This window comes from Chiloscyllium plagiosum, unplaced genomic scaffold (genome assembly GCF_037043375.1).
Source record: "Chiloscyllium plagiosum isolate Xiang-an unplaced genomic scaffold, Cpla_swu_hap1 HiC_scaffold_13, whole genome shotgun sequence".
Classification (NCBI taxonomy): domain Eukaryota; kingdom Metazoa; phylum Chordata; class Chondrichthyes; order Orectolobiformes; family Hemiscylliidae; genus Chiloscyllium; species Chiloscyllium plagiosum.
In genome coordinates, this window is record NW_028270151.1 from 75,965,310 (window position 1) to 75,987,984 (window position 22,675).

At 39.6% G+C, this 22,675-nt stretch overlaps 1 protein-coding gene and 1 pseudogene across 2 annotated transcripts in view; both read left to right on the plus strand.

Moving 5' to 3' along the window:
- The window catches only part of fam168b (family with sequence similarity 168 member B), a 44,570-nt gene that overhangs the window by 10,656 nt on the left and 11,239 nt on the right, over positions 1-22,675 (plus strand). For both annotated transcript variants that reach the window (XM_043701918.2, XM_043701917.2), the window contains exons 2-4: positions 16,193-16,277; positions 16,930-17,010; positions 20,895-21,037. In XM_043701918.2, the coding sequence (XP_043557853.1) occupies positions 16,208-16,277; positions 16,930-17,010; positions 20,895-21,037 (294 nt within the window). In that variant the 5' untranslated portion in view covers positions 16,193-16,207. The remainder of the gene's footprint in view (positions 1-16,192; positions 16,278-16,929; positions 17,011-20,894; positions 21,038-22,675) is intronic.
- Positions 329-5,497, plus strand: LOC148148346 (uncharacterized; annotated as a pseudogene).

Sequence of the window (22,675 nt, forward strand, 5' to 3'; positions counted from 1 at the left end):
TAACCTATTCACATATCTTTATAATGTTACACTGTCGTCTACATTGCTTAAAATACTGTCTAATGTTGTCATTGGCAAAGTTGGGTATGTGGTTATTTCATCACAGTTATTAATAAATGCTGTAAATAGAGGTCCCAGCATGTTTTGGGTCACATCCTGCCATTTAGACTACCTGCCAATTGTGTGTACATGCCATCAATAGTTTGCCTACAAATCCATGGATTTAAACTTCGACTAACAGACTCTAATGCGATATTTTATCAAGTGCCTTATGGGAGTTCATGTAACTCATAATGTAGACTGTTCATACTTCAGTTACCTCTACAAGATGACGTATCAGGTTCATCAGGTATGAAATACCCTTTGCGCATGTTAGTTTTGTGATTAGCTGAATTATTTCATTGCATTCGTTCACTGTCACCTGAATTATTGACCAATGATTTCTCAAAAACAAATGTTAAACTAGCATGTTTATGATTTTTCTTCGACCCTGTCATCTCTCTCAAATAGTAAAGTGTTATGCACAATTTTCCTATTTAAGGAATGTTTCTAAAATCAAAACTTTAGAATATAGTAGATGGAGCGTTTGCAGTCTTTAAATTTACTTTAAAACCCTGTGATAGAAACAATCTGATTCTGGGAATTTTATACTCTTCAGTGATGTTTTATTTTGTTAATGTTAATGAGGGCTGTCTTTGATTTTATTTTAATAGTTCCCTTTGATCTTCTTGCATACTGACTGCATTCTCTACCAAAATATTGATGCTGCATAGCTTTTTTAGCATGTTATTAATTCTCATTAATAATATTACTGATAATTTCAGGGCCAAGGTTGTTCCTGAATATCCACTTCCAAACATGGTAGTTAAATTGGGGTGTTTCAGTATTGTTTACAAATTTCTTTTAATGCTCCCTTTTTGTAGCTCTTATGATCTGTTTTGTTACCCTTCGCTGTGGTTAATGGTTTTCCCATTAGTCAGTTTCAAACTTTTACATTTGTATTTGTTTTGTTCAGGTACTAGCTCTTCCTTTGTTGTCTGGCTGAGCCTTTTGGCAAATAGAGCTGTTCTGCTGTTTTTGAAGGCAAGGGAAATGACACAAGGGAGAAAATTATTTACCTCATCTTAAATCTGTTTCATGTATACTGACATGGACAGTATTGTAACAGTGTCTCCCTGAGATAAGGCCATAACACAAGAAATAGGTACAGGTATTGGCCATTCAGCCCAACTTAAGCCAGTTCAGTCATTCAATAAGATCATAGCTGATCTGTCCCAGACCTCAACTTTTTTTTGTGTCAGCTCAGGATGTCCCTCAACTTCCTGATGGTTCAAAAATTATCTACGTTCTCTTTACTTCAGTGATCTAACCTCTGCAACCAGTTTGGGTGGAGAATTCCATTCCATTCCATTCTCTCCGGAGAAGAAATCCCTTGCATCTCAGTTTTAACTGTGTATCTCCTTATTCTGTAACTATGTCACCTATTTTGAGATTTCCCAGTAGTGAAAATCACTCTTCTCCCCCCCCCCCCCCCCCCCCCGTCAATCAACGTTGTCAAGGATCTCAGAATCTTGCATGTTTCGTGGAGATCACCCTCATTCTTGTAAATTCTAATATATCAACACCTTACCCATTTTACCATTCTTGATCTCTCAATCCATTCATTACAGGAATTAGCCAAGAATCTCTTCAACTGTCTCCAATGCTAGTACATATTTTAAATATAGGGGAACCAAAACTGTACAGCATTCTAGATACAGCCTCAGACACTCTATATAGTGAGAAGAAGGCTTTTCTATTTTAGAATTCTAACTTTGCAAGTAAAGGCCAGAATTCCATTGGTAATTTACTTATGGTAAATTTTTTATGGTAATTTACTCAATGCATTTATTGCATCTGCATGCTAACTTGGTCTCTCATGAACATGAGTTTAGAATAATAGAAGTGTTTTGGCAAGATTTGTAGCTCAGGTTGAGGTTGTGGATGTAAGTTGCTTACTGAGCTGGAAGATTGGTTTTCAGATGTTTTGTCACCATACTAGGCAACATTATCAGTCGAGAATGTGGTGCTGGAAAAGCACAGCAGGTCAGGCAGCATCCGAGGAGCAGGACAATCGACATGTTGAGCATTAGCCTTGATGAAGGGCTTATGCCTGAAATGTTGATTCTCCACCTCGGATGCTGCCTGACCTGCTGTGCTTTCCCAGCACCACATTGTCAACTCTAATCTCTAGCATCTGCAGTCCTCACTTTCTCCTAGGTAACATTTACTGTGGAAAAGGATATGGAAGATATAGACTGTAGGGAAATAGATGGTGACATCTTGCAAAATGTCCAGATTACAGAGGAGGAAGTGCTGGATGTGTTGAAACAGGTAAAAGTGGATAAATCCCCAGGACCTGATCAGGTGTACCCAAGAACTCTGTGGGAAGCTAGAGAAGTGATTGCTGGGCCTCTTGCTAAGATATTTGTATCATCGATAGTCACAGGAGAGGTGCCGGAAGACTGGAGGTTGGCAAACGTGGTGCCACTGTTTAAGAAGGGCGGTAAAGATAAGCCAGGGAACTATAGACCAGTGAGCCTGACCTCAGTGGTGGGCAAGTTGTTGGAGGGAACCCTGAGGGACAGGTTGTACATGTATTTGGAAAGACAAAGATTGATTAGGGATAGTCAACATGGCTTTGTGCGTGAGAAATCATGTCTCACAAACTTGATTTAAGTTTTTTGAAGAAGTGTAACAAAGAGGATTGATGAGGGCAGAGAGTAGATGTAATTTATATAGACTTCAGTAAGGCGTTTGACAAGGTTCCCCATGGGAGACTGATTAGCAAGGTTAGATCTCATGGAATACAGGGAGAACTAGCCATTTGGATACAGAATTGGCTCAAAGGTAGAAGACAAGGTGGTGGTTGTTTTTCAGACTGGAGGCCTGTGACCAGTGGAGTGCCACAAGGATCGGTACAAGAGCATAAGAGGTACTGTTAGTAAGTTTGCAGATGACACCAAAATTTGAGGTGTAGTGGACAGCGGAGAGGGTTACAACAGGATCTGGACCAGATGGGCTGAGAAGTGGCAGATGGAGTTTAATTCAGATAAATGCGAGGTGCTGCATTTTGGGAAAGCAAATCTTAGCAGGACTTATACACTTCATGGTAAGGTCCTAGGGAGTGTTGCTAAACAAAGAGACCTTGGAGTGCAGGTTCATAGCTCCTTGAAAGTGGAGTCGCAGGTAGATAGGATAGTGAAGAAGGCGTTTGGTATGCTTTCCTTTATTGGTCAGAGTATTGAGTATAGAAGTTGGGAGGTCATTTTGCAGCTGTACAGGACATTGGTTAGGCTACTGTTGGAATATTGTGTGCAATTCTGGTCTCCTTCCTATCGGAAAGATGTTGTGAAACTTGTAAATTTTTTCTGAACCTTTTCAAGGATGTTACGAGGGTTGGAGGATTTGAGCTATAGGGAGAGGCTGAACAGGCTGGGGCTGTTTTCCCTGGAGGGTCGGAGGTTGAGTGGTGACCTTATAGAGGTTTACAAAATTATGAGGGGCATGGATAGGATAAATAGACAAAGTTTTTTTCCCTGGGGTCGGGGAGTCCAGAACTAGAGGGCATATGTTTAGGGTGAGAGGGGAAAGATATGAAAAAGACCTAAGGGGCAACTTTTTCATGCAGAGGGTGGTACGTGTATGGAATGAGCTGCCAGAGAAAGTGGTGGAGGCTGGTACAATTGCAATATTTAAGAAGCATTTGGATGGGTATATGAATAGGAAGGGTTTGGAGGGATATGGCTGCGTGCTGGCAGGTGGGACTAGATTGGGTTGGGATATCTGGTCGGCATGGACAGGTTGGACCGAAGGGTCTGTTTCCATGGTGTACATCTCTATGACTCTGAGTCTATAGCATCATCCGGGAGCTTCCAGTGAAGCACTGGTATTATTACCTGCTTTCTTTTGTGTTTAGGTTTCCTTGGGTTGGTGATGTCCTTTCCTTTTCGTTTTCTCAGAGGATGTTATATGGGGTCCAAGTCGATGTGTTTGTTAATAGAGTTCTGGTTGGAATGCCATGCTTCTAGGTATTCTTGTGCATGAATCTATTTGGCATGTCCTAGGATGGATATGTTGTCCCAGCCAAAGTGGTGATCTTCCTCATCTGTATGTAAGGATACCCGTGATAGTGTATCATGTCTTTTTGTGGCTAGTTGATGTTCGTGTATTCTGGTGGCTAGTTTTCTGCCCGTTTGTCCAATGTAGTGTTTGGTACTTTAGTGTCATTACCCAATCTGCAGGATGCTTGACAATCATTTTAAACCAAACAGACTACATTGAGAAAGCTTGCAAATACTGACAACTTTCCAACAGGTGACGATAGACCCAACCCCACAACGAGAGAACCCAATCAGAGCCCTACTCAAAAAAACGTCAGAAATCTGGAGAATTAAACCAGACCAACTTCCAAAAAATGAAACTAGACAGATCCAACACCTGTTTTATGTATTACCTGAAATTCAGAAACCAGGAACTCCCCTCAGACCCATAATCTCACCATCTGGAACAGCAACATATAGATTAGCCAGGGAACTACAGCAAAGATTAAAACACTTAGTAGAAGACTCACGCCACTCTATTCACTCCACCCAAGAAGTCCTAAACACCATCAAAGACACCAAGGTAGAAGATGATGAAATAATGGTCTCCTTTGACGTAACAGCCCTGTTCACATCCATGAACATCAACCTGGCCAAAGAAATACTGACTATCCTCTTCGAAGAACCAAAGGCACACACACCAAACACCACCAACTTCATCCACAAAGACAACATCGTCAAGCTAGTGGACCGATGCCATACTACCCACTTCACTTCCAATAACAAAACCTGCAGGCAAACCAATGGAACCCAGGGATCTCCGATATCAGGGTTCTTACAGTGGTAGTAATGCAGATATTCAAACAAACCGCTCTGCCAACCATCCAACCCAAACTTTGGGTCTACTACATGGATGACCCCTTTGTCATCACTAAACGAAATAAATTAGAGGAAACCTTCAAGACCATCAATAATATCCTTACTGGCATAAAATTCACAAAAGAGGAGGTAAACAACAACAAACTCGCCATTCCTAGGTGTCACAGAGCACACAACCAATGGGAAACTTCAAACCAGCGTCTACAGGAAAATAACACATATGGACCAAATGCTGAACTACTGAAGCAGTCATCTCAACACCCACAAACTCAGCTACACGAGAACATTATTTCAATGAGCCACCACATGCTGCAGCACAGAGGAATTACGAAGAGCAGAGGAAAAGCACCTATATAGCGTATTCAAAAAGAACAGGTTGCCAATAAACACAGTCTACCGCCACCTTAACAAACCTAAACAAGCATGCCAAACGCATCCAGAAATCCTAGCCACTCTCTCCTTTTTCACACAGAGGTTGGTGTGTGTATGGAATGAGCTGCTAGAGGAAGTGGTGGAGGCTGGTACAATTACAGCATTTAAAAGGCATTTGGATGGGTATATGATTAGGAAGGGTTCATATGGATTAGGTGCTGGCAAATGTGACTAGATTAGGTTAGAATATCAAGTTGGCATGGACAAGTTGGTTTGAAGGGTCTGTTTCCGTGCTGTACATCTCTATGACTCCAAGACTCAAATGGTCTAAATCTTGACACTAGGTGGGTGACTGTGTCTTTGCTACAGAGAGCAATATCTATTTCCCGTATCTATATTATCCTCAATTACTGCTATATTTCTCTTTTCTCATTTGAATGGCACTTTGTACCAAGTGTTGTCGTCACTTACCTCTATTTTCCTCCATTCTATGCCTGTGTGGTGCATGACTGCCTTCTGAAACATGTGGCACAAAGATTGGTGTGAGAAATTCACTATCAGTACAGGGAAAAAGAGAGTTCTTGCATTGCGATAGGCTTTATTTGAAACATGCTAAGTTTAGGGTCCTGGAAAAACACACAACTCGGGTTGGGGAGCAGGCTGAAATGTCTGCTCTTGCTATGAAAGCACCTTGAGGGCTCTCATGTGCTGCAAATGTGGCTGCTATGAAGTGCATCTGTGTCCACCAGTGCTCTCATTCTAGAGCTGCAATATTTAGCCAACCTTGCTATCTCTATTCTGTTAGTTAATTTGGATGTTAAACATGTTAAAAGTGAATTTCTTAGTTGTATTCTTCAGCCACTGGTTTAAACCATTGGCCAATAGAAGAGAACATAGAAGAAATACCCACCTTTTTCTTCCTGAGACATTGCACTTTGGTTTTGACACAAAGAAACCAGTTGACAGAGCTCCCTGACACTGATTGCTGTCTCCTGCGGCTGTCCTGTTATGCAAGCAGCTCTTTTTCTGAAGGTATAGTCCTGCATTCTCTCATGCTGTTTGAGAACCTACTGATTTCACTTTCTTTCCTGCTCGTTATGAGCCTGCTATCTCACACTCTCCTGCACTGTTTCAGTGGCACAAAGCTCTCTTGCTTTGGGTCCTTCTCTCTTCCAATCTTTTTGTCACACAGAAGAAGGCTCCCCGAGCCTCCCTACTGTAAATGATGGCAGTATCTAGTATGTAAATATAAAAGACAAAGCTTGAAGCATTCACAATTATGTTTAGCCAGAACTGCCAAGTGAATACTGTAATCTATTTTTAGGCCTAGGTTTCTCACCGTTACAAGAGCCGGCCTTTGGCAGATTTAGTTCCCTTTTATGTGAAATTTTTTTAAAATGCATTCAGTGCACTGCAGGAACTGAGGGTTCCATGCATGTTCCATCTGCAGTGCTGAAGAATTGTGCTCGAAACATAGCCTTGCCTGAAACTAGTTAATTCCGCTACAGCTATAGCACTGATATCTAGCTGGCAGTGAGAAGTTAAATAAAAATAAAATGCTGTAAATGTTCCAGATGAATAACATCTATGAAGAGAAACAAATTGAACATTTCAGATGTAACTGGTTTGAAGTAGAAGCAAGGGAAACGAGAGAGGATGGAATTGAATCAAGGAAAGGCCTATGATAGAGTGGAATTCATTCGGCTTGCCTGGATGAGTGCAGCTCCAACACATACAAACAGCTCAATACCAGCCGAGACAAATCAACCCCTTTGGCTCCATATCCACCACCTTATTTGCTTACTCCGCGATTCGTACGACATGATTGCAATATATGACATCTAAGGCAGCCTAGAAAGATGACAGCATTAGCTTCATGAAAACACTACCACACTACCATCTACAAGTTACCTTCTAAGTTTCTCTCAGTGCTGATTTGGAATTTCTTGTTGGAACAACTATTGCTGTTCCTCCATTGTAAGCAGGTAAAAATCCTAAGATATCTTGCCTCATGTTGTAGGTGTCTATACATCTCAAAGATGTGGCAGTTCAAGAAGGCAGCTCCTTGAAGACAATTAAGTACAGGCGTTAAATTCTATGAATGCTTTCATGACCAGCATCCCGTGAATTAATAAAAGAATATTCTTTTCGACAGAACTTTTAAATTAATGCTTATTTAGATGCTATTCAGTTTATATTTTGGAAAGTTTCTCATTTAGGATTAAAATGCAAAATTTTTGAGCTTAGATTTGACTGTCTCAGGCTAATTTACTTCACTAAATCTGATTGAAATGTTTATATCATGGGAGGGAGCTGTCAGTTGAATTGATCAAATGATGAGCAGGCATTGAATAATTGAAAAGCAATCCAATTTTCCTTCCTTTGAGTAGATAATACGTGGATGTGCTTGGATTGTGAGTTAGTTTCTATTTACATATTAGATCTTGGGGAAACTGGACTATCCTTGGAACTTGGTATTCCTTGCATTGCTATTATAAAAACGTACTGTGCACTACCTTGTACTTAAAATGCCAATTTCACTATAGCTTGCATTAACTTTATAAATTCAGTTGCAGTTAACGCTTGGGCTTACCACTAAACTGAAGTAAGTCAATCTTTTGATCATAAGAAGTTGAGAGATGACCTTGAAGTTTGTAAAGATGATGATGGGTATAGATAGAGTTAATGGTAGTTGCTTTTTTCCCTAGGATGGGGGATTTCAAGACTAGGGGGCACATTTTTAAGATGAGCGAAGAGAGATTTTAAAAAGACCTGTGGGGGATAGTTTTCACACAGGGTGGTTTGCATGTTTTAGATTAGATTAGATTACTTACAGTGTGGAAACAGGCCCTTCGGGCCAACAAGTCCACACCGCCCCGCCGAAGCGCAACCCACCCATACCCCTACATTTACCCCTAACCTAACACTACGGGCAATTTAGCATGGCCAATTCACCTGACCTGCACATCTTTGGACTGTGGGAGGAAACCGGAGCACCTGGAGGAAACCCACGCAGACACGGGGAGAACATGCAAACTCCACTCAGTGGGTCGCCTGAGGCGGGAATTGAACCCGGGTCTCTGGCGCTGTGAGGCAGCAGTGCTAGCCACCGTGCCGCCTGGTGAATCTGAATACAACTGCAACATTTTTTTAAAAATTGGATAAGTATGTGAATGGGAAAGTGAGATGGGCCAGGAACGGCAGGTGGGACGAGTTTACTTTGCGATTATGTTCGGCACGAGTGGCTGGACAGAAGGGTCAGTTTCTGTGCTATATGACTCTATGATTCATTGATCGCTCCATGACTGCATCTGAGTGATTTCTCTAATATGATTGGAAATAGCCTGTCATGACTAGTCAATCTGTTCAGACATTTATCTCCTAAGAACATGGTTTGGAGTTATGCTGCAGTACAACAATGGGAGTAAATGGCACTTTATAAAAATTCATTGTTATGTATGTCATGGATTAAGTCATGACTTCTGTTTACTTTGTTTACAGGGTTAGTGTAGCTGACATTTATTGCCCATCCCAGAGGGTAGTTAAGAGTGAACCCCATTGCAGTGGGTCTAGGGTCACGTAGTGGAAAAGCACAGCAAGTCAGGCAGCATCCGAGGAGCAGGAAAATCGACGTTTTGGGCAAAAGCCCTTCATCCTGATGCTGCCTTTTTCTGTGCTTTTCTAGCACCACTCTAGTCTAGACTGTGGTTTCTAGCATCTGCAGCCCTTGTTTTTACCTAGGGTCACATGTAGTCCAGACCAAGTAAGCAAGGCACTTTCCTTCCTTGAAGGGCATTAGTGAATCAGGTGGCTTTTTCCAAAAATTGACGATGGATTCATGATCATCGTTAGACTCTTAATTCCAGATTTTTATTGAATTCAAATTCCACCACCTTCCAACAATGGTAATATTGATGAATGTCAAGACTAGATGGTTAGATTGTTGTTGAGCTAGCAATTGCCTAGCACTTGTATAAATGTTATTTGTCACTTTGTGACCCATGCTTGAAAGTTGTCCAGTACTTGCATGTGAGCTTGTCTGCTTCAATATCTTAGGAGTTGCAAATAAACGGAACATGTGCACAGATCAGTTCTAACTTTATCTTTGAATGCCTTTGAAGCAGCTAAATGTTGAACAGCTCCAGTAATGATTATCCTCCAATAACCACAATTACCTTTTTGGGTAGGCATGAGACCATCCAATGGAGAGTTTTAAAATTAGTGCTGAACAAACTGAGCAGGTCTTGTACCATCAGTAGAGAGAGAAACAAGAATTTGTTTTAAGTTCATTCTGATTCATTCAGAACTTAAAGGGTATGGAAAACTTTTTTATACTGTAGACAGAGTGGGAGGAGGAGGAATAAGTAGAACAGATTAAAAGGTGCTCAGCGCCAAAGACAAAGAGGCTGCTACTGATGGTGATCGGAGGATGTAAAATGGTGAAAAGGTGTGAAAATGAGAAAATGGAGAATTCAGAGTTTGTTCTGGTTAATTTGATTAGAGTTTTGCATCGGCTCCTTGCTGGAATACACAATCAAATGCTGTCTTGATGTCAAGAGTGGTCTCCTTCATTTAGGAAATTCAATGTCTTTATCCATGTTTCAATCTAAGCAATTATATGATGCCAGTTTGGAATTTACTGTGTAAATTCCCTTCACAAATGGCAACATTTTTTCAATGAGTCATTATGTAAGCACATTATGCTTTTGTACTGTACAACACAGAGGTCTAGAAGGACCCAGATGCAATCCATTTTTTAGAACTTTTGAATTTACTTGCAATAGTGCAAGGACTTTAATTGATCTCCAACTATAGGATAGTGAAGGGGGAACATAAGTCATTGTCTGTGTTCCTGATATTCCAGAAATTTTGAGAGAATGCATCTCTGAGATTGTCAGGTAACAATCAGATCATATTTTGCTGAAGGTGTGCTAACTCGAAGAATGGTTTACACAGGAAATATTAGAAGCATCCAGAAGTTGAGTCAGTTTCTAAGGATGAAGCAGTGGAGGAAAAAAATTGGTTTTATGTTTAGAACCAGCGTGAAGTCAGTAGTTTGAACATGTAGTTAAATACTGAAGCAGGAGTCCCACCAAACTGGACTTGCACACTATTAGGACGTCTCAATGCTACTGATGATAATCTACTTCAAGTGCCTACATTTTCTTATAAATCTTAATTTCTCTACTGATTAAAAATCTATCTCAACCTTGAATATACCTCATGATCCAGCTTACATAGCCCTTTGTGGTAAAGAATTCCACAAATTCACTCCCCTTAAAACAAATTCTTCCTTTCCTCCTCATCTCTATCTTAAATGGATGACCCCTTATTCTGAAATTATGCCCTCTGGTCCTAGACTCTCAAGGGAGAAGAACATTTCCATATCTAACTTGTCAAGTCCTTGTATGTTTCAATAAGCTGTCCTCTCACTTGTCTTCATTTCAGTGAGTACAGGACCAGCTCACTCAACCTTTCCTCATAAGATTGTCCCTCCATACCTGGGATCAGCGTAGGGAACCTTCTGTTGTCTCTACCTATATTGCCGGTGTGTCTTTCCTTAGGTGCACAGAATTATTCAGTTTTACAGCAGTGGTCTTGACTAGTGCCTTGTATAGTTGCAGCAAGATTGCCCTATTTTTGAACTGCCTTTCTTATCACCAGCTAAATATGTATACTAGATTTTTGAGATTTATACACAAGGATTCCTAAATCCTCTGTGCTGAAGCTTTCTGAAGTCTTTCTCCATTTACATAATATCAGTTTCTCTTCTTCCTGCTAATGTACATAACCTCACAGTTTCCCATTTTATAATTCCATCTGCCAAATTCTTGTCTACTTGCTCAACTTATATATGTCCCTCAGCAGACTGTCATCCTCACCATTTGTTTTCCCTTCCTATTTTTGTTATTTGCAAACCTCACTATATTGCATTCACTTTCTTCATTCAACTTGTAGTGTATTCTTTGTCAATAATTATAGCCCCAGCATTGATCCCTGTGGTACTGCAGAGGTGTGACTTTGGGTGACTATATGAACAGTGACAGCCAATACTGTTCCAGGGAATGATTATGCACAAATTTGTCATCCTCAGTGTAAGTTACGCACCAGTGATCGATCTGCCCCCTCTTCCTTGCTACCCCTATCCCTTTCAAAAATTAACTAAAACAATTGAATCATACTTGCTGCAAAATGAAAATTCACTGGTATTATTTATCTATAATTGTGAAAAATAAAAGTGATATGAACAGAATAGAGACTATAAATTTTCCCCCTGGCAGAATTATGTTACCTTGGAGAAGGAAGTGTCACAAACTCCCTTGTTTGTAATTAAAAAAATCTAGTTGTTGGACAAGTTTATCTCCAGAAACATGGCATACAACATGTTTAATTTTTAATGCCTCCTCCCTCCAATCTGTTGCTGGAAGTGTCATTTTTGTTTGGGGCTGTCAATCTAGCCTTAAACAAATATAACCTGCTTTTCCAAGTGTTAACTGTAGTCCTCTTTATATTATCCATCTTCTGCCTAAAAGAAACATTTCCAGTACAACCTTGGTTAGATGTAGTTATAGATTTTTGAGTTTACTGATCTGTGCAGTAATTTACATAGGTTTAGAAATAACCTTAGAACTAACTATTCATCTGAAATTATTGCTTACTACAGCAATGAAATTTACTTTAGTTTTATCTGAACTTGACTTGCAAAAAACCAAGTTTCTGTCAAATTTGATGTATCTTTTGGTCATTAAAGGTGCCTTGTTAACTAATGACAATTTTTTTTGTCAGATATATTTAGGAAATCACAATCTTCTGTCAACACAAGTTTCATATAGAAATTTTAATCCTTGTACAGATAGAGTTATAAAGCATGGAACAGATCCTTCAGTCCAGTTTGTCCATACCATTTGGTGGCATTTGCCAGCATGTACCCATCCAGATGCCTTTAGATGTTGTAATTGTACTCTCCTCCACCACTTCCTCTGGCAGCTTGTTCCATAAATGCAGTGCCCTCTTCATTAAAATGTTGCCGTTCAGGTCCCTTTTAAATCTTTCCCCTTTCCCCTTAAGCCTACCCCCTCCAGTTTTGGACACCCCACCTTGGGGGGAAAAGACCTTGACTATTATAGAGTCATAGAAACGAACAGCATGAAAACCAACCCTTCAGTCCAACTCGTTCATGCCGACCAGATATCCTAAATTAATTTTGTCCTGTTTGCCAGCATTTGGCCCATATCCCTCTAAACCCTTCCTATTCATGTGTCGATGGGCTTATTGAAACCCTGATGAAGGGCTTATGCCCGAAACATTGACTGTCCTGTTCCTCGGAAGCTGCCAGTGCTTTTCCAGTGCCACACCTTTGGACTTTGATCTCCAGCATCTGCAGTCCTCACTTCTCTCCTTCCTATTCATATACTCATCCGCATAGCTTTTTAAATGTTGTAATTATATCAGCCTCCACTACATCCTCTGGCAGCTCGTTCCATATATGCACCACCCTCTGCATGAAAAAGTGGCCCCTTGGGTCCCTTTTAAATTTTTCCCCTCTCACCCTAAACCTATGCCGTCTAGTTCTGGACTCTTCTACCCCTGGGAAAAGACCTTTTTTATTTGTCCTATCCATGCCCCTCATGATTTTATAAACCTGTATAAGGTCACCCCTCAGTCTCCGACCGTTCAGGAAAAACAGTCCCAGTCTATCCAGCCTCTCCCTATAGCTCAAACCCTCCGACCCTGGCAACATCCTTGTAAATCTTTTCTGTACCCTTTTAACTTCAGTAAGGCATGCAACAAGGGTCTTCGATGTAGACTGTTTAGCAAGGTTAGATCACATGGAATACAGGGACAACTAACAATTTGGAAACAGAACTGGCTCAAAGGTAGAACTAAGCGTGTGGTGATGGAGGGTTGCCTTTCAGACTGGAGACCTGTGACCATTGATGTGCCACAAGGATCGGTCCTGGGTCCACTGCTTTTTGTCATTTATATAAATGATTTGGATGTGAACATAGAAGGTATAGTTGGTAAGTTTACAGATGACATCAAAATTGGAGGTGTAGTGGACAGCAAAGAAGGTACAATGGGATCTTAATTAGATGGGCCAATGGGCTCTGCAGTGGCAGATAAAGTTTAATTTAGATAAATGGCTGCGTTTTGGAAAGGGAAATCCGAGCAAGATTCAAACACTTAATGGTAAGATCCTGGGGAGTGTTGCTGAACAAAGACCTTGGAGTGCAGGTTCACAGTTCCTTGAAAGTGGCATCGCAGGTGGATAAGATAGTGAAGAAGGCATTTGGTATGCTTTCTTTTATCGGACAGAGCATTGAGTACAAGAGTTGGGAAGTCATGTTGCGGCTGTATAGGACATTGGTCAGGCCACTATTGGAATATTGTATGCAATTCTGATCTCCCTCCTATAGGAAGGATATTTGGCTATTCAGCCGAACCATGCCCCTCATGATTTTACAAACCTATATAAGGTCATCCCTCATCCTCTGCTCTAGGGACAAAAGCCCCAGCCTATTCAGCCTTTCCTTATAGCTCAAACTCTCCAATGCCAACAACATCCTTCAATCTTTCCTGAATCCATTCAGATTTAACAACATTTTTCGTAAAGCAGGGAGACCAGAATTGAATACTGTATTCTAAAAGTGGCTTCACCAATGTCTGCAACGTGATGCCCTAAGTCCTAAACCCAGTTCCATGACCAATGAAGGCAAGTGTGCCAAATGTTGCCTTCACCACTCGCTCCCTGCAACTCCACTTTCAAGGAATTATGCACTTGCACCCCAGGTCCCTTTATTCGGCAACACTCCCCAGGACCTCACTATTAACTGTTTGTCCTCTGATTTGCCTTTCCAAAATGCAACACCTCACATTTATCTAAATTAAACTCCATCTGCCACTCCTCGGTCCATTTGCCCATCTAATCAAGGTTCCATTACACTCTGAGATTGCTTTTACTGTCCACTACACAACCAATTTTGGTGTCATCTGCAAATGTACTAACCAGATTTCCTGTATTCATGTCCAAATCATTTATATAAATGACAAAAAGCAGTGGACCCAGCACCAATCCTTGCGGCATACCACTCGACATAGACCTCCAGTCCAACAAACAGCACTTTGTCTCTTACTTTCTAGCCAATTTACTATCCAATAGACTAGTCCCCATGGGTCCAAAGTGATCTCACCTTGTTAACCAGTCTACTATACAGAACCTTGTGGAATGCTTTTCTGAAGTCTTCACAGACAATGTCTGCCATTCTGCCTTCATCAGTCTTCCTTGTCACTTTTGCAAAAAAAAGTCAATCAAGTCAGTGAGATGTGAAATTTCCCACACAGAGCCATGCTGACTTTCCCTAATCCACCCTTGCCTTTCCAAATGCATGTAAATCCTGTCCTTCTAAATCCTGTCCTTCTAAATCCTGTCCTTCTAAATCCTGTCCTTCAAAATCCCCTCAAAAGACTTAGCCACTATTGATGTCAGGCTAACCAATCTTTAGTTCCTTGGCTTTTCCTTCCTACCTTTCTTAAATAATGGCACCACATCCGCTGCCCTTCAGTCTTCTGGCAGTTTGTCTGTGGCTATCGATAATACAAATATCTCGGCGAGGGCTCAACAATCTCCGTTGAACCAAAATATTTCTGGTGAAATTGTTCACTTAGTTTTTGCCCAGTGCAGCTTCTTATGGCATTTAAACTCAGTTTTCAAGCCATTCCTGTATGAGAGATTCCCTGGAAATGTTTGTGTATTGCTCAGTTCTTTTCCTTTTCTCTTTTAACTTTGCTGGTGTTATGTAGATTCACCACAAAGCTCTTACAAAGGTGCATAACAAACAATCATTTTTAGATTTGGCAGTTGGCTTTATAGTCAGATATCCTTCCTACCACTGGCCCTCCCTATTTTCCTGGACTAGGAATTGGCACTGATGGTGCAGGCAGACCAGTGCCTATTAGCTGGGTCTTTTATTGCTATCAAGCATGACAGAAAATAATATTTTGGCATATTGTAGAGTGTGGAAAAGGTCATTCAGCCTGTCAAATCCACATCGACAATCCAAAGTGCACCCCATCTCCCTACCCTATCCCTGCATTTCCATTGCCAGTCCACCTAACCTGCCCATCTTTGGACTGTGGGAAGAAACTGGAGCAGCCGGAGCAAACCCATGCAGATACGGGGAGAGCATACAAATTGCATGCAGACATTTGGCTGAGGCTGGAATCGAACCCAGGTTCCTGATGTTGTGAAGCAGTACTAACCACTGAGCCACTGTGACCAGACAGCAACAAACGTAACTTTTGGTGAAACACAGAAATCTGAAGACCATGCAAATTCTAATGGAACGTTTTTGCAACTCCACCCTCCCCCTTCCCCTACAACACCCCAAAACAAACACATGATTTGAAATTGTATTGTAAGTAAGGCATATATGCTGAAGTGGAAAATTAAGCGTGCATCTCTTTATGTTTGGAAGTCCTTATGTCTTTTTTTTAAAGCTGCGTGCCAGTGTGTTCATTGTGTGGGTCTAATCCAGTCATTTCTATGGATGGTAAAGAAATAAGTTAGCTAAAGCCCCTTCATCGTGCAACTCCAGCTAATGGAATGTACTTATTCCAAAACATATATTTATTTTGTGGTGAAAGATTTTGTTTCACCACTGCTGCTCATTTGAAATTTTCAAATTGTTCTCTAGTATACAATTATAGGACGATGAATGCTATCAGGAGAAAGGAGAAATAAAATATTTTTTCAAACTTTGGTTTAGTTTTGACTGAAAATTGATTCTTTAATACTCTATTGATTAAATTATTTGCCAGTAGAAACAGTAAGATGCTGAATATGTTTTTTTTTTGCACAGCTCCTTAGAAACACCATGAACCCAGTATACAGTTCAGCTGCTTCAGGGGTTCCATATGCAAATCCAAAAGGAATTGGATACCCAGGCAAGTTGATAAATTAATGCTATGTCAGTTAAGAAATATAGTTAATTATTGCTGGGAAATGTGGGAGTTTAATGGTAAAAGATTAGATGAAGTATTAAATGCTTGTGACTTTAACTCCAAAAATACATTGAACTAGTTTAGGCACCTTGACTGAAGAACACCACACTATTGCATTCTGTTGGAAGATTGGACCAGTGTGGCTACCATCCTTTCTGGGACTGGATTTGAAAGGCTGTTTGAGAAGTTTTGTTGCTGTGACTTTAAACGTTCCATCATCATGTTTAAGTCTCATTCTAGTCCATTTTCCACTGTCAACTCCAGTGATTTCCTCCAATCTCACTTCGCTGTCATTCACCCTGTCATTAGAATTTGGAATTTGAAGAATTGTGCTTGTAAGTGGGCATGTTAGTCAGTGTTCTTTGTAATGTTTGTAAAGAGGAACTGGTAACATTAATTTTTAAACCATTGTTTCTTCTGTCTTTAGATAATGACTCTGAAACATAGCAAATGGTATTGTCTGGATTTATATTGGATAATATTTAATGTTTGTTTTCTGTGAGGATTAGTTTCTGTGTTATGGGCTTGTGATTTTATTGTATTCTTGGTAATTCTTCATGCTAATTTTAAATTCACATTTTTTTAAACTATGCAGGTTTTCCAGTGGGGTATGCAGCAGCTGCTCCTGCCTTTTCTCCTACTATGTATGCTGGTACAAACCCAGCCTTCCAGACAGGTATCACACTTGTTAATGATTACATTCATATCAGTGGTCACGCATAGTAAAAATATCTTTTTAACCTTAAAGCACTGATTATGAGCCACAATTATATTCTTAGCATCTTAGTTTGGAATGAAGCTGAGCAATTTAAAATATTCTGTGAATATGCAAATTTAATCTTAAAAGGGTCAAAGAAATAAATGACTGGTCATGTGTCTCTAAATCATTAAAGGCATTGTTTGGGAATTTATGTACTCATTTAGTTGAGCGATACCAGCTCAGTTTGTCCTGATTAGACACGAAGCTTAGCACCAAATTCGGGGGACCCTGACCTCGAATGAAATCAAAAGCTTGCATCCCAAACATTCCAAAACAAGAATTATTTTGAAGCTTACTGTTATGGAAAAAGCAAAAGCTGTTTCATAAACATATCCTACAAATATTAGTGTTACGTGATAATTGGCCTAACCTTAATGCATTTATGTTAGCCACGTTTTTTTTCGGGGGTGGGCAAGTGGGGAGGGAGGGAGGGAAAGGGAAGATATCTCAGCTATTCAAATGGACGTGTCACTTCTATACTACTTTGCTGACATCTAAGTCTTGATGATGTGCTGAAGTTGCAGCGTGAACTGATAGCCAACTGACTCAGACCAGAGGGCAACTAATGAGCCACATTCGCGCACTCCAGAGTCTTCCTTTCTTACGTTCTTGAGACTTCTTGCAAAATAAATAGCACTGGGTCAGTAGTACTCCCAGTAAGTTTACTGAGGAAATTTGCAGCAGACAGAGATGATGTTTTAAATTGAATTCAGTTTTCACTTTGGCAAATAAAATGATTAACCTACAGCTCTGCTTTAAGTTCAAATCGCACATGTGTTAGAGAATAGAGATTTGTTTTTCCAGTCTTATATATGAAAAGCTGTCTACTCTAACAGGAGACATATGCAGTGTTCTGAAAATAAGAGCAGATCATATTCATAATTCCGATAACTTAAATTTGTTTAACTCTCTTTTTAAATTGCTAAACACACTGAGGTAGTAGGATGCCAAGCAGTAGACTAGAGTTAGGAACTGTAGATACTTACAATTGGGAAGATGTAAAAATAACTGAGGGTAATGAGTGTAAAACATCTGTGGATTTTGGAAAGTAAAATGTAAGATTCATTGGAATGTTGCATTTTTCTTCAGCCTCTTATTTATTGGAATAGATGAAGGCAATTACATATGGTTGTTTATTAGTTGGCTGATTTATGATCTACAGCTGTATAATTTTGATGGAAGAGGACAATTGGAGAATCACTATCCTATTATTGTCCTAATTAAGTGGGGAATGATGGAGACATTGTGGTTGAGTATGCAATATTGGTTGATATGACCATAGTGTGAAAAGAAATATTAAGGGATTTAGCATCTTTAAAAAAGAATTAATCACTAAGCCTGAATAACCTGCTAGGAGAGGCAAGGGAAGAAACAGCAGAAGCTCTCAGCATCATTTTGCAGTTCTGTCTGGGTATTTACATAATACTAGAGGCCTGTCAACCTTATGCAATTGCTTAAAAAGGGACATGAATGGATCAAGTAATTACAGAACAGCCATCCTAACCTTAGATATGGCAAAATTTTCTGTAGAAAGTCTTGAGGATCCATGTCATCAGTTAGAAAGACAATTAATCAATATTTATGGATTTGTCAAGGATTTGTCAAATGAATTTTCCTCATTTGTGTAAATATTTCAAACTCCCAAAGAGTGTTAATGAAAGTTGCACACTGAATGTATGAATACCTGGATTTTAGCAAGGAATTTGATGTCTCTTTGGTATATGATGTAAATGTAAGTGGTGTGATTAATTTAGCAGATTAAACAAAAATTGTTTGAGAGATTAATAGTGAGGAGGAAAGCTATTAAATGTAGGATGTTATCAATGAATAGGTCAGGTTGGCTGAAAATGGCAAATGGAATTTGTTCTAGACAAATGCCGGTCGAGTAAATTTGAGATCACACAATGCAAAATAATACAAGTAAGGGTAGGTTATGGAAATGTAGAGCAACAAAGGGATATCAAAATGCGTATCATAGAACGTATCTATCTACAGATTGTTGAAGATAGCAATAAGCATAGTGCCATTCTTCCTTGTCTTGGTCTTCCAAAAGTAAGGCGATCGCTTTTGGAAGACTCAAGACGAGGAAGACAGCACTATGCTTATTGCTATGGGGGAAGTGTATCACACTGAGTAGATTTATGACCAAGTTTCTTGAAATGAAGAATGTTGTTTATAAAGAAAGGTTTAATTAGCTGAGTTTGTTTTCTCTGAATCAGTAGAGGCTGAGATTAGTTTTAATTGACTTATATAAAATTAAGTGGACCTAGACTTACTCCAGGGCTGTTTTTTATCTTTGAAGATTATTTTAGTTTTCCAGGCCTCATTTTTAACTCTGTGCACTCACTCATTTACTAAATGATTTAGTCACATCAGAAAAATAGCTCTTGTATTTCTCTTGACATATAAGGTGCTTTGCACAGAAGCAGATTTAGAAGAGTTCATAAATATCTTCAATAGTTTTATTAGCTCTCCTCTACGCTTAAACCTTCACATATAAGGAAAATATTAATTTCCTGTGGTATTTAATTTGGTACAAGACAGTAGACATAAGTTAATAACAAAAACTTCTTCAAAGTAACACTTCTACACACAATAGGCCATTACTGTAAACACGTCTTCTGCAGACTAATGAGTTCACAGTTAGTGAGTTTTCACTGCAAACATCAATCTGGGATGTTTTAATTAGGAAGCTACTACCTATTTTACTGCATCTCCAATCTCAATCTCTCATAAATTTACTAATTAATGCACACTGTTCATTGTAACAACATCGATTTAATATTTTTCCCTACATAGCAATTCAAGAATCGCAGCAGTCCTTCCCTCATTTTTTTGGCTTCCAGTTTGCTGAGCATTTTATTTGTTGATAGGCTCACAATCATTGTTTCCTTTGCAGCCACCCTCTCTTCATCCCCCCTTTCAACCTCTTTGTTCCATGATGGCACCACTCACCTCCCCCTCACCCTTTTGCACCACCCATCCATCACAACCCTTCTTGCAGGATAGTTCTTCTGCCCCACTCATCTTGTAACTGCCTCCTCCCCCTATTAGTCACCACTCACGTCCACACGGACCTGGCAGATACCCTGCTGGATAAGTTGTCCAGCCCTCAGCAAAAGCTATGGCCTCAAGCCCAGGGACACTCTCACTTCTACTGTTTTGCTTATTGCTTGCTGTTCCTCCAATCACAAGCTGTTTTCCTCCTGTCTTTGTTGTTAGAATCTCTCGTTTACTTATCAGCAGCAAGTGCCTGAGAGAGGGAACCTGTAATTGGAGGAGCAGGTCTGAACTAATTATGTCCATTTCAATTTTGGGGTGACTTTTTAAACAATGGTTGCCATTGTGATTGTGTTTCTCAGATACTTTTGGGGGTAGATTCACCAACCACCCATATGTATTTTGAAGACCCATATGTATTTTGAAGGACCATTTCCCTTCAATTAGTGGCCAGTAACAAGGGGCATTAAAAGTAATTTTAAGAATAGAAGAAGTCTTTTTTTTCCCCCAGAGGATGGGGTCTGGAACACACCACCTGCATGGATGGTAAATCCTCATTAGTATCTACTAATTTATATATATATTTAATTATTTACTCGACATTTCAAGCTGGTGCACCAAGGACTGAATAAGGCTAGATATCTTTCTTTTTATTGATTAGCACAGACTGATTAGACTAAATGGCAGCCCTTTTTCCTGGAACCGTTCTGTACAGCTAATCTCTGTAAACCTTGCTTCTTAGAGTGACTTTAACCTCTGGTTTAGTATTGTTCTAAAATTACTGTTTTTTTTTGTTTCAGGTTACACACCAGGCACACCTTATAAAGTCTCATGTTCTCCAACCAGTGGAGCGGTGCCACCTTACTCCTCCTCTCCCAACCCATACCAGACAGCTGTATACCCGGTTCGAAGTGCCTATCCACAGCAGAACCCTTACGCGCAGGTCAGGCATGGGTCCTTTGCTGAAAGATCTATTAGATATGACATCACTTTCAAAGCCAACAGCTTGGGCTGTTAAAGATCTCTGTTAAAGATTGAACTAATTTTCTTGCTGTGAAACACGGGGTTTTTTTTTTTTGAAAAATGGGTTTGTGTAGGCTGATGTCTGTTATTGTATAAGAAATATTCTTGACTTGTTCATAATTAAATGCGAATGCTTGCCAATATAAACTCACCTATACACCTTTCCAACAAATTATTGGCACCTCCTTAGGTACAATCTTTAAGCACTTTTTTGCTCTTTAGTTTATGCAATTTCGAAACACACTAGAAATCCTGAATACTTCATTTCTAAATTGTGGGCCAATACATTTCCCAACTTTACATTAGGTGAGTCTGAAATATTAATCACTAAAACATGTCCTAATTATGCATTATTAATGTCTGAAGGAATTAATCATAGGTCTTCAGGCAGGGATATTACTGAATGAATTGATCAGAAATGATATTCATATATCATGCAGATTGTTTTGAGTCCCTGGCTTGTTCAATGTTAGGTGATTAACCCGCATTTTATTTAAAACTTCTTCAAGGTGGACCCCGGAATGGCCCACATGGTTTTAACTATTGGGTGATGAGGAATACATTTAATTTCTAAATAGCTTTATTGTTGTGAAGTGGCTGATTGTGTACTTTGACATCATCCTTGCAGTTCATTGTTGGGTATAGGAATGTAAGCAGTTTCATACCCTCCGTTCTAATAACAGCCCTTGCTTATTGAAATTTTTAATTCCTAAAATCAGCATTGCAGAAATATCCTTTTCTAAATACAGAAGAAGCAGGCCTGTATTCCAACAAATGATTTAAGGTAAACGTTTTGACAGTTCTTTGAAAAATTTATTGAGGTTTCTGCCTAGTTAGCGTAATTCCTGCACAGATTGAAATTCACCAGCATTGAAAAACTCAACTCCTGATTTTCTTTTTCCATGAAGTTGGATGGAATAAAGACATGCAGTTTATTGAAGTTACTGTACAGGATCATAATTGACAATATTGGCTGTAGCTGTTGTGTTTGGGAATTGGCAGAGTTTCTGCATTGATTCATAAATTCTCTGCTGTACAGTGGTGGGGTGCAACAGAGTTGTGTAAATTATTTCTGTGTGTGGTTGTTCAGTTAGCTACCTCTAAAGTGCTAAACTCAAATGTTTCATCAAGGAACGTATTTTGGTCAGAAATTCATGTTGTTGGTCATGAATCTAAAAGGATGATGAACATTAAATGACAAAACTAGCAAGTTAAATTGCGGACAGTAAGTTAGCCTACTAAAACTAAGCACAGTTATCTGCCTGAAGCAAAAGATTGTAATAATCCCTTCATCTGAAAAGCACCTAAAATGGCCAAACCTTCAAAGCATGGAGCAATTTTTAGGTCCTGAAATTCTACAGTTTGCACAGATCAACTTTGGAATGTATGATTCAAAAACTGTGTATTTGCTGATTGTTCTATAAGAATGGGCCACACAGGGAAATAACTTCTCATTTTCTTACTGTTACTGAAGAGGAACTGAAATAATGTCATCTGATCTACATACATTCAGATTAAAGCTCAAAGTATCCCACAGAATTTGTAAAATCTGAAGTGT